A 15543-nucleotide genomic window follows, 5' to 3' on the forward strand; every position below is an offset into this window, starting at 1 on the left:
CAAATAAAAGGATTCTGATTCTTCTCTTTCATTCTGCTCAAATCCTCCATGTTTTTCAGTCATATTTCTTTCTCTTTTCCAGATAAACCAGATTTGATTTGACACAGACGGTCCGTGTGTCCCTGATTGGCTAATCCACCTGTCAATCAAACCCATCTGAACTGTGGGAGGTTCCTGATCAGACTCACATCTTCATGAAGTACTGGATTCCACACAAATGACATGAAAAATATCACTTTTATTCCAGATTTTGTCCTTTTACGAACTTTCATAACTCAACAGTCTCAAACATTTCTCTGCACTTCAAATACAGTTATTCAATAAAAAAAGACTTTAAACAGTCACATTATGAAAAAAAGTTTAAAATAGTCCACTTCAGTAATAAAAATATCAGTTCTTTCTGTCCTCGAGCGTTTAAAGTCAGTCTTGTACGATGTTTAACAGTTCACTCAGCTGCAGTTTTGTCGCTCGCTCCTCCTCTCGACTCGCCGTGATCCGACGCTCCAGCTCCTCCACCCTCCAGGACAGAGGCGGACGAGGAGTTTTAGGGAAATCTGACCCCGCCTCCGGCTCCAGAACCTGCGCAGAAGGTAAATTAAAGATCCACCGTGTAACTTTTATAGTCAGAGAGATGCTCGTCGGGGATGGAGATCTGATCCACAAAGATAAATTAAACACCGTTTGTCTTTAAAACGATGACAGCTGGTTGGGACGTTTTGGAGTGAAAGTTTTTTGAGAAGTGAAAATACAAAATACATCTGGATAATCACTTAATCAATATCAGCGGCAAAATAATAGAATATAATGCCACAGTATCGATATCGGGGGCTGCTGTATCGATGTATTTTCTTGTTTATTTTTCCAGATGATTCTGTCGCAGCTCTACATTTGTGAGGAAACAAACTCGTTTATGTCGGACATTTGACGTTTGATTCACCGTTTTGATTTTTAAAACATGTTTATTTGATATTATCTTTGCACAGACTGAGGTTTAACACAAACGTTTATGATCAGAGTGGTGTTTTAGTGGATCTGTTGTGATTCTTCAGAGCCGTTAAACTGCACGTCTCTGTGTAAATGTAAATATGGATGAAAAATATCGACCAGTGGAACAATCTGAACATGAGACAAAACGCACTTTATGTTCATCATCTTCAGAAACACAAGAGAAAAGCTCCATTAATGTGGATTTTTTGGTGAAAATGTGGCTCATCATTAAGGGTCAAAAAAAGCCACGGAATCGTATTGAATCAATTTGACACATATCGTATCGTATCGAATCGAAAAAGTACTGTATCGTATCTGCAAAAGCTCAGCGATATCCAGCCTTAATCAATATTATATAAAATCACCTTTTATTCATGTTACAACAATAATCCCTCATCACGGACTTACAAAAAATCACATTTCGATTCATTCCTTCACGTTTGATTAATGAGTTTTTGAGTTTTTGCGGGTCTGAGGACAGGGGGCGCTCTGGGACACGTCTCCATTTGCTTGTTTTCTGTTGATTCATTTTCGTGTTTCGTGTTTCTCTTTCACTGTTGATTGTATAATTTTCTGTCGGTTAAATTCATTCTCATGTTCGGCCCTTAGACGCGACGTTGTTGTGATTTTGGGTGTTACAAAAACACATCGAATTGATTGGATTAAATGAACTTCGGCCGATTTTAGCGTCAGGACGAACGATTTAGTTTAGTGAAAAAGATGCCAGAAGATCAGAGTTTGTGCGTTTGTGCGTTTGTGGACGGGGAGGACGTCTGCGCTTTTCAACTCGACCGATCACATTCAAATAATCGCCACGACGTTCAGTGTTTTCCGACGGGTTTCAGCGAACGCCACGCCAGACTCATAATGTGTAGAACTTCAGAGTGACGCACAAATATCAGGTCACTCTGGAAAAAAAAACATGCAGGATAAACGTGTGGATGAGAAAACGACATCATCACGTGAACAAAAGCTCAGATAAAGACGTTTTTGTTGTTAATTTTGGAGTTATACCTGAGCGTTTGCCGTGGCCTCCCTGGTCCTGCCTGTAGGGGGCGGCACCAGCGTGGGCAGGGTCAGCAGAGTGGACGAGGGCATAAACAGAGGCGTGCACAGCTGCTCCAGAGCACCCCCTTCAGACCAGCGCTGGAACTGCTCCATCATCCTGGACAAACCCACATCGTTTTCCTCAAATTGGTGACACTTTATAGAATAATAATAAAATACATCAGCGTGAATAAAAGTTGAAGCGTTGTCACATTTTCCTGGTCCCGTCAGTTCAATTTGACATTTACACGTCGAGTTCACAATAATTTCACAATTTTAGATGTTGTGAAGAAATCTCCAAACTTCTGATCCACAAATGATGAACCTGCTCAGGATTTGTCTGGGATCAGCTTCACAAACGTGTCATCCTGGTTTAGACCTGGTTTAGACCTGGTTTAGACCTGGTTTAGACCTGGTTTAGACCTGGTTTAGACCTGGTTTAGACCTGGTTTAGACCTGGTTCGGCCCTGGTTCAGTCCTGGTTCAGTCCTGGTTTAGACCTGGTTTAGACCTGGTTTAGTCCTGGTTTAGTCCTGGTTTAGTCCTGGTTCAGTCCTGGTTTAGACCTGGTTTAGACCTGGTTTAGACCTGGTTTAGACCTGGTTTAGTCCTGGTTTAGTCCTGGTTCAGTCCTGGTTTAGACCTGGTTTAGACCTGGTTTAGACCTGGTTTAGACCTGGTTTAGTCCTGGTTTAGTCCTGGTTCGGCCCTGGTTCGGCCTGGTTCGGTCCTGGTTTAGACCTGGTTTAGACCTGGTTTTGTCCTGGTTCAGTCCTGGTTTAGTCCTGGTTCAGTCCTGGTTCAGTCCTGGTTTAGTCCTGGTTTAGTCCTGGTTTAGTCCTGGTTTAGTCCTGGTTTAGTCCTGGTTCAGTCCTGGTTTAGACCTGGTTTAGTCCTGGTTCAGTCCTGGTTTAGTCCTGGTTTAGTCCTGGTTTAGTCCTGGTTCAGTCCTGGTTTAGACCTGGTTCAGTCCTGGTTTAGACCTGGTTTAGACCTGGTTCAGACCTGGTTTAGAGCTGGTTTAGTCCTGGTTCAGTCCTGGTTTAGACCTGGTTTAGACCTGGTTTAGACCTGGTTTAGACCTGGTTTAGTCCTGGTTTAGTCCTGGTTTAGTCCTGGTTCAGTCCTGGTTTAGACCTGGTTTAGACCTGGTTTAGACCTGGTTTAGACCTGGTTTAGTCCTGGTTTAGTCCTGGTTCGGCCCTGGTTCGGCCCTGGTTCGGTCCTGGTTTAGACCTGGTTTAGACCTGGTTTTGTCCTGGTTCAGTCCTGGTTTAGTCCTGGTTCAGTCCTGGTTCAGTCCTGGTTTAGTCCTGGTTTAGTCCTGGTTTAGTCCTGGTTTAGTCCTGGTTTAGTCCTGGTTTAGTCCTGGTTTAGTCCTGGTTCAGTCCTGGTTTAGTCCTGGTTCAGTCCTGGTTTAGACCTGGTTTAGTCCTGGTTCAGTCCTGGTTTAGTCCTGGTTTAGTCCTGGTTTAGTCCTGGTTCAGTCCTGGTTTAGACCTGGTTCAGTCCTGGTTTAGACCTGGTTTAGACCTGGTTCAGTCCTGGTTTAGACCTGGTTTAGAGCTGGTTCAGTCCTGGTTCAGTCCTGGTTTAGACCTTGTTCAGACCTGGTTCAGTCCTGCTTTAGTCCTGGTTTAAACCTGGTTTAGTCCTGGTTCAGTCCTGGTTTAGACCTGGTTTAGACCTGGTTTAGTCCTGGTTCAGTCCTGGTTTAGACCTGGTTTAGACCTGGTTTAGTCCTGGTTCAGTCCTGGTTTAGACCTGGTTTAGACCTGGTTTAGTCCTGGTTCAGTCCTGGTTTAGTCCTGGTTTAGTCCTGGTTTAGTCCTGGTTCAGTCCTGGTTTAGACCTGGTTCAGTCCTGGTTCAGTCCTGGTTTAGACCTGGTTTAGACCTGGTTCAGTCCTGGTTTAGAGCTGGTTCAGTCCTGGTTCAGTCCTGGTTTAGACCTTGTTCAGACCTGGTTCAGTCCTGCTTTAGTCCTGGTTTAGACCTGGTTTAGTCCTGGTTCAGTCCTGGTTTAGACCTGGTTTAGACCTGGTTTAGTCCTGGTTCAGTCCTGGTTTAGACCTGGTTTAGACCTGGTTTAGTCCTGGTTCAGTCCTGGTTTAGTCCTGGTTCAGTCCTGGTTTAGTCCTGGTTCAGTCCTGGTTTAGTCCTGGTTTAGTCCTGGTTTAGTCCTGGTTCAGTCCTGGTTCAGTCCTGGTTTAGACCTTGTTCAGACCTGGTTCAGTCCTGCTTTAGTCCTGGTTTAGTCCTGGTTCAGTCCTGGTTTAGACCTGGTTTAGTCCTGGTTCAGTCCTGGTTCAGTCTGGTCTTTGTGGTTACATATCGGCTTCACTTTCTGAAGTCGTGGTTAAAAAATCATGTGACGTTTGTTCAGTTAAATCGACAGAAAAGACGCTGAACTTTGTGCCACTTTTTTAAATGTCACGTGGATCGGCCCATGTCGTGTCCTCCGTCGACCGCAAAGGCCGTGCTGAAATGGGACAGACCACAGAGCGTCCGTGCGCCGTCTGCGCTTACGTCACGATGCTTAAGTTACATCACCTAGCAACTGTAACGACTGCTTCTTTTTAACAGTTTCGTGTTGCACTGTTGTACGTGAGGTAAACCGGCGCTTACATTTAAAAGTGTTTTCCGTAGCGGCCGCGGACTCCATTTTGTCCCGTAGAGGAAGTGACGCGCGGTGCATGATGGGATACAGGAGTGCACGTTCACGGTTGACCTCCGTGGAAACGCAGGGCGCATTCGTCGGGCGCGTGAAACGGGACAGGAAGTGACGTTAAGCGCCCTTCAAACGCGGCCGACGAAGTGCGAAACCGCCGGACTGAGACGCGGCGCAGACAGATGCCACTTTTGCGGTCTCACCTCTTGCTCTCCTGCTTCTCCTCCTCGAGCTGCTGCAGGACTCTGTGTGCCAGCGCCTCCTCTGGTGTGGGGGTGTAACTGAAGTCCAGGCCGGACTCGGGGAGCTGCTCCGGCTCCTTCGGGCTGAAAAACAGTCTCTTCTGCAGGGAAAGAGAGAGAGGAGGGACCCTGGCAGCCGCGCTCGTCCTGAAACACAGAAGAGGAGTATTTAAAGGTTTGAGTTCACCACCAGAGGGCGCCGATTAAAACACTGAAGGATTCTCTTTGTATGACTGGCCCTCCGCTGTTTATATTAACACTCAATGTGAACCAGAGTTACATCGTCGACTCTGGGTGTGCGTCGTACCGTTGTTGTTGTCGTTGTTGTTGCTTTTCTCTGTGTGTTTCTTTCACGGCCTCGTTCCACTCGTCTGGAGGAGTGAAGCAGCTCAGAGCCTCAGAGGGAAAATACACCAGGATCTCTCCATCTTCTGTCACAGCGTCTGGAAAGAAAACAGAGAAGAAGAAACCCTCTGGTTTAAACGTGTTCAAACTGGTCTTTATTAGATTCTCTCTCCCCCTTCCTCCCCCTCTCTCACCTTCTTCCTTTCATTCTTTCCCTTCTCCCCTCTCTGCTCTCTCCTCCCTCTCCCCTCTCTCTCCTCCCTCCTCTCCCCCTTCTCTCCTCCCTCTCTCTCCCTTCTCCCCTCCCTCCTCTCTCCTCCCTCTCTCCTCCCCCTCTCCTCTCTCTCCCTCCCTTCTCCCCTCCCTCTCTCCTCCCCCTCTCCTCTCTCTCTCTCCTCCCCCCCCCTCTCCTCTCTCCTCCCTCTCTCCTCCCTCCTCTCACCTTCACAGACTGGGGGTCCGGGCAGTGTCCAGTCCTTGAGTTTGTGGTCAATGCAGACGACTAGAACATCGTCCCAGGGGACCCACTCTGGACAGTCCTCCTGCTGCTCCTCCTCTTCCTCCTCTGTGTGGGCCCACGAGCTCCACGAGACCTGAGGGAATCACAAAACAATCGAGTCTGAAACTTAAACCTGCTTCTTCTACTGTAATGACCCAAAGGAGCGGTGTAAAGACGTGGACCGAGTGAGTGTGATTATTATTATTATTATTAATGTTCATATTTTGATTTATGGACATTATAGCAAAATAAAACCCCCAGGATCATGTGGAGGGTTAATACGAACATTTAAGACCAGAATGAGTCTGACAGCAGCAGAGACAGAGAGAGGACACAGAGTTTCAATACCGGAGCTGGATGTGCATCCATGATCACTTCCTGTTTGTAACGCGGCGGCGGCTAACAGGTTAGCTATGTCCATTTATACAGTCTGTGGTATAAAGTGAAACGTCTCCAGTTTTGTGATTCATTCTTTGGTCATTTACATGCAAAAAACGTGTTCATTTGTTGTTCATTTTAGAAACAATCACAAGTCTGGACCTTGGCTCCGGGGGTCCTCCTGGTCCGGGCTCTGGTCCGGACTCGCTGCAGCAGGTTATCGAGGCGTGACGTGAGGAGAGGCCGAGAGCGACGCGACACCGGGATCTGCGCCGCGTAGGAGAAGATGGAGGAGCACAATTCGGACCAAGAGTCTGAAAATAAAACCAAGAATGAAATCAGTTTTGTTGGAATAAAACAACTCAGATTTATACTCCATATTCAAATTTTGGTGATCTACAAATTCTATTCTGTTCAATTAGGGATATCCTGATCCGACACTCGTATCGTTGCCGATCCAGTCGCTAAAACAGTATAAATGAAGAGAAACAGCGTTTGTTTTACCTTTGCAATGTCGTAACAAAGCCTTAAAAGTGAAAACCAAACTTTGGACAAATCAGAGGAGTAGAACAGTCGAATGTGCTTCTTTACATCTGTGAAGTCGCCGTGTGCTTCAGGCTTTTTACAGACCTCAGACGTGAATAATACGGCGAAAACACACTGCCTTTAGAAACAGAGGCTCAAACATCACCTCATGTCTGTGTCTGGAGGAGAGTAAGACTTTATTTTACAGTATTATAATTTATTAGGCTCTTTTTAAGTCGGCCTTTCGGACTTAAACTGTGCAAATAAAATAATTCAAAATGAGCAGATTGGATCGGCATCGACATCACAATTTTTTTGAGTTTTTTTTTTTTTTTTTTTTTTTTAAATCAAAATCGTGCAGCCCTCCTTGGTCACATTTTTATACAACGCTTTTCCGCCCTCACATTTTAAACTGAGTGAACATTTGTGCAGCGCTGACCGACCTGTAGGAGACTCACTGTCCCACTCTGGCAGCTGCAGACTCAAGATGGCGTCTCTGATCCACTTCAGGTGCTCGGAGCCGTTCCACCCGACGTGAGGCACAAACTCCCTCGTCCCCGGCGCGGAAAACTCCACCGGCGGCCACGACAGTCCGCACAGCTCTGGAGAGGACACCCCCTGAGCGATGTGCTCCAGGACGGCGTTGTACAGGCGGATCACGGGCAGGGGGCGCGGCGGGGGCAGGCCGGCCGAGGCGCGCTCCCGTCTGTGGGAATAGACCCTGGAGCTGAAATCCCGACTCAATCCGGTTTCCACGAGTCCGACCAGAGTTTGGCAGGAGAGCGGGAACTCGGGAGGAGCGCGGGAAAGAAGCCAACGCAAGGAATCGGTCAACTGCAAGAAAAGAAGAGACACTTTAGAATAAAACACTTCTTTAGACAAAGAGCGTGGCAGAGTGGTTAGCCTCTCCTCCTTTTTTTTAAACATGCAAAGACAAAGATACAGACAAGAGAATGACAAACATGGAACAAAAGCATGAGGCAAGAAACAGGAAGAAAACAATGAGCTTGGGGCGGGGCCTGAGGGGGCGGGGCTGAGGGGGCGGGGCTGGGGACTTACAATGATCTGACGTTTTATAATTGAGCAGGTAAAATGAGTGAACGAGTGAGTTTAGTTATTAGTTATAAAGTTAAAGTTTTAACATTCTGTTTCAGGGTTGAGTCTCCGTTCTGTTTTATTTATTTATTGTTATTTTTATTTATATATATATTTTTTTTCCTCTTCTTTTCCTCCCCCCCTTTTCCCTTCTTTTCTTTCCTTTTTTCTCCCACTCCTTCCTCCTTTTCCCCTCCCCTTTCCTTCCTCCTCTTCCCTCTCCTTTCCTTTCTTCTTCTCCCTTCCCTCCCCTCTTTTCCCCTTCCCTTTCCCCTTTCCCCTCTCTCCCTCTCCCTCCTCTCCCTCCTCTCTCCCCCTCCTCCATTCCTCCATCCTTTTTTCCCTTCTTCTTTGCATGAATAATTGTGTAACCTAACCCTCTCTCCTCCTCTTAGTCAGGGACCATGTTCAAATTCATTAATCTCACAAATGAAAAGATGATTTGCACCTAGACCTGTCGCGATCATTAATAAATCGACTTATCGTTCAATAAATGAAAGAATCACACTTGTTCTGTTGTGCTCAGTGGTTTACACAGTTTTGACCTCATTTAATCCACCTCTCCATTAGTGGCACGAAGCATCAAAACGGGACCGGATTCCTCGCCGCGCTCGCTGCAGTTGCGTCTGTATCTTTTGCTTTAGTTCAGTAACGCCCCGTATCTTTGTTCGGTTTACGCGATACTTTTAAAAACAGTCCTACAGAAACAAATCCAGAGGTGTGAAATCTGCCGAACGTGAAGCAAACAGAACTGGTCCACGCCAAACTCACAAACACGAAGACGCCGATGTGATTAAACACTTTTGTGAGTAAAACAGAACAAATCTAACTGACAGATCTCATGACTTGCCTTTTTTTAATCACATTTTTTGATTGTAAAGCGACAATGTGGGTCTCAAAATGCGTTGTGCGTATGATTTATTTGTAAAAGTGCGGAGATTTGTGGTATTTTCAGCTTTTTTATGGCTTCATTCTGCTATTACTTTGTTGCAGCTCAGGCCACTTAATGATACCGTTTATTTAAAATGACTTTACTGGGCTTATCCTGGATTATTCCTACTGCGTCAGTGGCATAAAGGAGTTTAAATATTATCGTTTATCGCAGTATTTCTCTGTAGCGAGGTAACACGCTTCAAAATGTGCTATCGAGACAGGTCTATTTGTACCAGATTTAACTGCAGCTACTTTCCATCTGCAGGTGAACACACATTAAAAACACACATCTCGTTACAGTTATATAAGACTAACAGTTCATCATTAACATTAGCAGTAAAACACATGTGTCAAACTCAAGGCCCGGGGGCCAAATGCGGCCCGCCATGTCATTTTATGTGGCCCGCGGCAAGGTAAATTTAAATGTATGACTGTCTTAAAATGTCAGTTTATCAGGAGTTACGCAGTTACACAGACATTTTTTTTATATCTTTGCAAATTTGAGACGAAACATTTTGCTGATGCGGCCCTCGGTGAAATTGAGTTTGACGCCCCCGCAATAAAATGTCCCCGTGTCCCACATATGACGTTTCCTTCAGTCCAAACGGATATTAAACATCGCAATGTGAAAGGTTTTTTTTTTACCGTGAACAACAACAAACTGATGTGGACGCGCTTGACGATCCAGAATGTGCTTTTTTTTTTTTTCAAATTTATAGTGAAATTATTAAGATCTACAGCCGAGGTCAGACTGTCTGGAGCTGACGCCACTGTCTGATCGTTGGAAAAGAAAAGGATCTTGTGGGTTGTGGTTAAATTCCTGCACGTTCTCGTCACTGGACCACTCGATTATAGGGATGGGACGATAAACATCAACATAACATCGTTTATCGTGACAAAAAGGGTCGACAGTGATCATTTCTGGGAGTTTTTATGTAATTTTGATAATCGCCAACAGAGATAAATCGCAATTGTTTCAGCAGAATGTGCAGGAAAAAAACAGTACTTCTCCTCATAGACGGCGTAAAAAAAAGCGGATTCAGGCAGTGTCACCCGTAGCGTTCACATTACAGGTGCGATTTGGAGCAAACAAACTCAAAATAACAAAAAATAAATAAATAAATAAATAAATGATAATAAAAAAGCTCAAAATAAGAAAAACAAAACAACTCAAAATAACTAAAAAAAGGAATATGAAAATAACAAAAAAAACTCAATAAGAAAAAAATAATAAACTCAAAATAACAAAAAATAAAATAAACAAACTCAAAACAACAACAACAATAATAATAAAAAAGCTCAAAATAAGAAAAACAAAACAACTCAAAATAATTTAAAAAAAAGGAAAATGAAAATAACAAAAAAAAACCTCAATAAGAAAAAAATAAATAATAAACTCAAAATAACAAAAAAAAATAAAAAAAATAAACTCAAAACAACAAAAAAATAATAATAAAAAGCTCAAAATAAGAAAAACAAAACAACTCAAAATAACTAAAAAAAGGAATATGAAAATAACAAAAAAAAAACTCAATAAGAAAAAAATAAATAATAAACTCAAAATAACAAAAAACAAAAATAAATAAAAATAAACTCAAAATAACAAGAAAAAAATTAATACAAAATAAAATAAACTCAAAATCAATAAAAAAAAAAAAAAGAACCCCAGGATCATGTAGAGGGTTAATCTGAACATTTAAGACCAAAATGAGTCTGAAGCAGCAGAGACAGAGAGAGGACAGATTATCAATAGAAAGTGACTTGTAGCCAGAGTCAGAACGGGTGGAGCCGGATGTTTTTAATTTTGATAATGGTGACGCCTCATTTCAGTCTCGTCCCATACTCACACTCTTTTATTAGTATCTGAAATACCTTTTTGGTCGCCTGTAGGTCACTGGTGGTTTCTGGGAGGAAGAAAAAGCTGTACTCTGAGATGAGTCCGTCTTCAACCAGTTTGGACAACATCAGCGCTGAAAACACACAAATAATAATAAAAAGAAGAGGAGGAGCGAGTATGAACACACACAAGGAGATCCAGAAGAGGAGGAGCAGGTATAAACACACACAAGGAGATCCAAAGCTCCATTAGGTTTGAGTCTTTCACCACTGCACCTTTACAGTTAAATTTATCCATTAGTATAAAGTTTTCCCGTGTGGTCCTCTACCTTCGTCCAGTCTCGCCGTGTGCCCTTCGTCCCTCTCCTGCCCGGGCACCAGGATCCCGAGGGGCAGAGGGCAGTGCCACGTGCAGACCTGCTGGAGCTGTTTGAGCTGGAGCAGGGCGGACAGGAGGGGCACGTCCGGGTCGCTCTGACGGGGGTTGGAGAGGAGGGGCACGTCCGGGTCGCTCTGACGGGGGTCGGACACGAGGGGCGCGTCCGGGTCGCTCTGACGGGGGTCGGACAGGAGGGGCACGTCCGGGTCGCTCTGACGGGGGTCGAGGAGGGCCGAGGCCGGGAGCAGCATCAGGAGCGCCCCGGTGCCCTGGAGCTCAGAGCACTCCTCCGCTTTACACAGACTGTCCTCAGATAAAGGCCCGTGGGAAACCTGAGAGGAAACGTTTAGGGTCACTCCGACTGTACCACAATACTATTTAAAGGTTTACAATGCAACTTTACTGCATTTCTCACCGTCTCCACGGAGATTACAATGCTTCGCCTGGAATATTCCACAGTATGGCCTTTACTTGGCTATCATCCACTTAGTCAAGTACAGGTGTTTTTATAGCAGAGAAAACAATAAAAACGTAAAAGCATTCTTATTGTGAGCGGGTTCATCTCCCCACAGATCTGACCTGTAACTGTAAGATTAATGCCATAGTGTGGAACATTCATGCCAAGAAGAAGAAAACAAATGAAAAGTTACATAGCGCAACTTTGACTAAAATGTTATTTAGGTAGATCTTAATATACTTAAAGAGGAGGTATTTACTTCTGCGGGGTATTAAAGAGGAGGTATTTACTTCTGTGGGGTATTAAAGAGGAGGTATTTACTTCTGTGGGGTATTAAAGAGGAGGTATTTACTTCTGTGGGGCATTAAAGAGGAGGTATTTACTTCTGCGGGGCATTAAAGAGGAGGTATTTACTTCTGCGGGGCATTAAAGAGGAGGTATTTACTTCTACGGGGTATTAAAGAGGAGGTATTTACTTCTACGGGGTATTAAAGAGGAGGTATTTACTTCTGTGGGGTATTAAAGAGGAGGTATTTACTTCTGTGGGGCATTAAAGAGGAGGTATTTACTTCTGTGGGGTATTAAAGAGGAGGTATTTACTTCTGTGGGGTATTAAAGAGGAGGTATTTACTTCTGTGGGGTATTAAAGAGGAGGCATTTACTTCTGTGGGGTATTAAAGAGGAGGTATTTACTTCTATGGGGTATTAAAGAGGAGGTATTTACTTCTGTGGGGTATTAAAGAGAAGGTATTTACTTCTGTGGGGTATTAAAGAGGAGATATTTACTTCTGTGGGGTATTAAAGAGGAGGTATTTACTTCTGTGGGTATTAAAGAGGAGGTATTTACTTCTGTGGGGTATTAAAGAGGAGGTATTTACTTCTGTGGGGTATTAAAGAGGAGGTATTTACTTCTATGGGGTATTAAAGAGGAGGTATTTACTTCTGTGGGGTATTAAAGAGGAGGTATTTACTTCTGTGGGGTATTAAAGAGGAGGTATTTACTTCTGTGGGGTATTAAAGAGGAGGTATTTACTTCTGTGGGGTATTAAAGAGGAAGTATTTACTTCTGTGGGGTATTAAAGAGGAGGTATTTACTTCTGTGGGGTATTAAAGAGGAGGTATTTACTTCTGTGGGGTATTAAAGAGGAGGTATTTACTTCTGTGGGGTATTAAAGAGGAGGTATTTACTTCTGTGGAGTATTAAAGAGGAGGTATTTACTTCTATGGGGTATTAAAGAGGAGGTATTTACTTCTGTGGGGTATTAAAGAGGAGGTATTTACTTCTATGGGGTATTAAAGAGGAGGTATTTACTTCTGTGGGGTATTAAAGAGGAGGTATTTACTTCTGTGGGGTATTAAAGAGGAGGTATTTACTTCTGTGGGGTATTAAAGAGGAGGTATTTACTTCTGTGGAGTATTAAAGAGGAGGTATTTACTTCTATGGGGTATTAAAGAGGAGGTATTTACTTCTGTGGGGTATTAAAGAGGAGGTATTTACTTCTATGGGGTATTAAAGAGGAGGTATTTACTTCTGTGGGGTATTAAAGAGGAGGTATTTACTTCTGTGGGGTATTAAAGAGGAGGTATTTACTTCTATGGGGTATTAAAGAGGAGGTATTTACTTCTGTGGGGTATTAAAGAGGAGGTATTTACTTCTGTGGGGTATTAAAGAGGAGGTATTTACTTCTGCGGGGTATTAAAGAGGAGGTATTTACTTCTGTGGGGTATTAAAGAGGAGGTATTTACTTCTATGGGGTATTAAAGAGGAGGTATTTACTTCTGTGGGGTATTAAAGAGGAGGTATTTACTTCTGTGGGGTATTAAAGAGGAGGTATTTACTTCTGCGGGGTATTAAAGAGGAGGTATTTACTTCTGTGGGGTATTAAAGAGGAGGTATTTACTTCTATGGGGTATTAAAGAGGAGGTATTTACTTCTGTGGGGTATTAAAGAGGAGGTATTTACTTCTGCGGGGTATTAAAGAGGAGGTATTTACTTCTGTGGGGTATTAAAGAGGAGGTATTTACTTCTGCGGGGTATTAAAGAGGAGGTATTTACTTCTGTAGGGTATTAAAGAGGAGGTATTTACTTCTATGGGGTATTAAAGAGGAGGTATTTACTTCTTCACATGTTTTGCAAGTTTCATTTTAGTTTTTGACCCTCTGAGCCCCTGCTTCCTTTGCTCTCTGTGCTAAGCCCCTCCCCCTTCAGAGCACTATCACAACACAATCAGCTGCGTCGCACTAATGAAACTACTGCACATCACACCAGGTTTGTGAAGTCGTAGTGTGCAGTTTTGTGTCATGTTTTTGTATATTTATGGAGGATTGTCGTGCAGAACGTGGGTGACGTAGACTTGTGGGCGGAGCCTCGTACAGGACCTTACAGCTAAACGTAAAGAGGGTTCGATTAAGACAGGAGCCCACCTTGACCCCGATGTGCAGAGTTTGAGTGTTCGCTCCCTTCTCCCGAACCGAGCTGGAGACACTGAGGCTGTGAAGGGTCCCGTCACGACAACAGTCCTCTGACTCCGCCCCCAACTTCACCTCCAGCCAATCACAAAGGATCCTGGACAAAACGTACACAAATTTAAAAAATATACAGGCAAACGTCCACACAAGAGACAGTATCGTTTTTGTCTCGACAGTACACGGCGGACTCATTTTGACCTCCAGAGCTGCTGATGCGATACGTCTGTACTGGGGCGGGACGCATTTAACTCAAATACACGGAGAAAAAAAAAATACGGCTCTCAGACGTCCAGCAGATTTGGCCCATATCACCTTAAGTACCGTATTTTCCGGACGATTGTCGCTGATAAAAAGCAGTTGCGGATTTTCCGTTTTCCGCCGTAACTCCGCAACTATCGTGTAAATTCAAACGGCGTCTCAAAGCAGAGGCACGGGGATCTGTCATTACGGTCATCTGCTTATGTTGTCCCTCGAAGACGACCAATCAGAGCGCAGGGGCCGCCGGGATTCTCCCAGTCAGGAAAAATACAGATGGATATGTAAAATAGAGGTAGATGTGTGAAAAAAGGCAGTACATTCTGATACTTCCCTTTAACACAATTTTTATGGCTAAAAAAGAATAAAAGTCTGGGCGAGATATACCGGTCTATAATGTGTTCAGTCCTTAAACGGTTAAAATCTATAAAGTCACATGTTGGTTCTTGTCACAGTGACAGTTGTGCGAGGGGCTCTAGACTTTTGTACCAGTATCTGCTCCTCCTGAACCACTGAACATTTAAAATATCAACATTACGCTGATTTAAAAGACAAAGAGAAACACTGAACAAAAATGCCCCTAAAAGAAAATGTTAATCTGCTTCATCTTCCTCTGGAGTGGGTGGATTTGTTCAGAAGCGACACCGAGGATGAAGAATTCAGTGGATTTATTGATTTGGAGTGAGATCCAGCGTAAACTTGTTGTTTTTTCTGCTTTATTTATCTGATTAACTGTTAATATCTTACGTTAACAAACCAGACACGTGTTCAGTTCTGTCTGTGCTTCATGGAGCTGAATAAATATAAATGTGTTACGTTAGCGTGATGTACTGATATTCAGCCTGTTGGTCCACATTTTATTATTATTATTAGAACTTCACTTTAAAGATAAAATGTCTGTTCTTTATTTCCGAGTTTGTAAAAGAAATTTCCCCCAAAAAATAGGTCTTATTGTCCAGTGGGACTTTTTTTTTTCTTGATTATTACCGTAAATTTTGGACTATAAGCCGCGACTTTCCCCCCCCAACGCTTTGAACCCTGTGGCCGATACAACAGCGCGGCTTATTTATAGAGTTTTTCCGGATAACGTCCACCGGGGGGCGCTCTCCAGCTGTAAACGTAAAAGTGAGACAGACGTGGGGAAAGATTCTGCTCTGAAGAATTCACTAGTTTTGATTTTGAACGGTCATTTTGCGAAAAACACACGAAGAAATGGAAATGACGCAGTTTTTAAGATAAAGAAGGAAATAGATCCACTGCACGTGAGCTCGACATCAATGAATCCAACTTTGTCGATGTAAAAAGACGACAAAAGGAAATAAAAGCAGATGCCCGTGTTGGTGCAGCTTTATTTTCTAAACCTGCAGGTGTGTTCATCCCGTGTTGATGTCGTGTCGGTGCCAATTTTCAGGCACAGTTTTAAAAA

At 43.6% G+C, this 15543-nt stretch overlaps 1 protein-coding gene across 1 annotated transcript in view; it reads right to left on the bottom strand.

Moving 5' to 3' along the window:
• Positions 1-274: 274 nt before the first annotated feature.
• The window catches only part of LOC117389424 (germinal-center associated nuclear protein), a 39780-nt gene continuing 24511 nt past the window's right edge, over positions 275-15543 (bottom strand). The window contains exons 20-29 of the mRNA XM_055230569.1: positions 13818-13959; positions 10887-11268; positions 10594-10691; positions 7137-7527; positions 6331-6482; positions 5734-5884; positions 5254-5389; positions 4908-5093; positions 2002-2152; positions 275-579 (exon numbers count right to left, since the gene is read on the bottom strand). Coding sequence (XP_055086544.1) covers positions 421-579; positions 2002-2152; positions 4908-5093; positions 5254-5389; positions 5734-5884; positions 6331-6482; positions 7137-7527; positions 10594-10691; positions 10887-11268; positions 13818-13959 — 1948 coding nt within the window. The 3' untranslated portion in view covers positions 275-420. The remainder of the gene's footprint in view (positions 580-2001; positions 2153-4907; positions 5094-5253; positions 5390-5733; positions 5885-6330; positions 6483-7136; positions 7528-10593; positions 10692-10886; positions 11269-13817; positions 13960-15543) is intronic.

The sequence above is a fragment of the Periophthalmus magnuspinnatus genome, chromosome 21 (genome assembly GCF_009829125.3).
Source record: "Periophthalmus magnuspinnatus isolate fPerMag1 chromosome 21, fPerMag1.2.pri, whole genome shotgun sequence".
In the NCBI taxonomy this organism is placed as follows: Eukaryota; Metazoa; Chordata; class Actinopteri; order Gobiiformes; family Gobiidae; genus Periophthalmus; species Periophthalmus magnuspinnatus.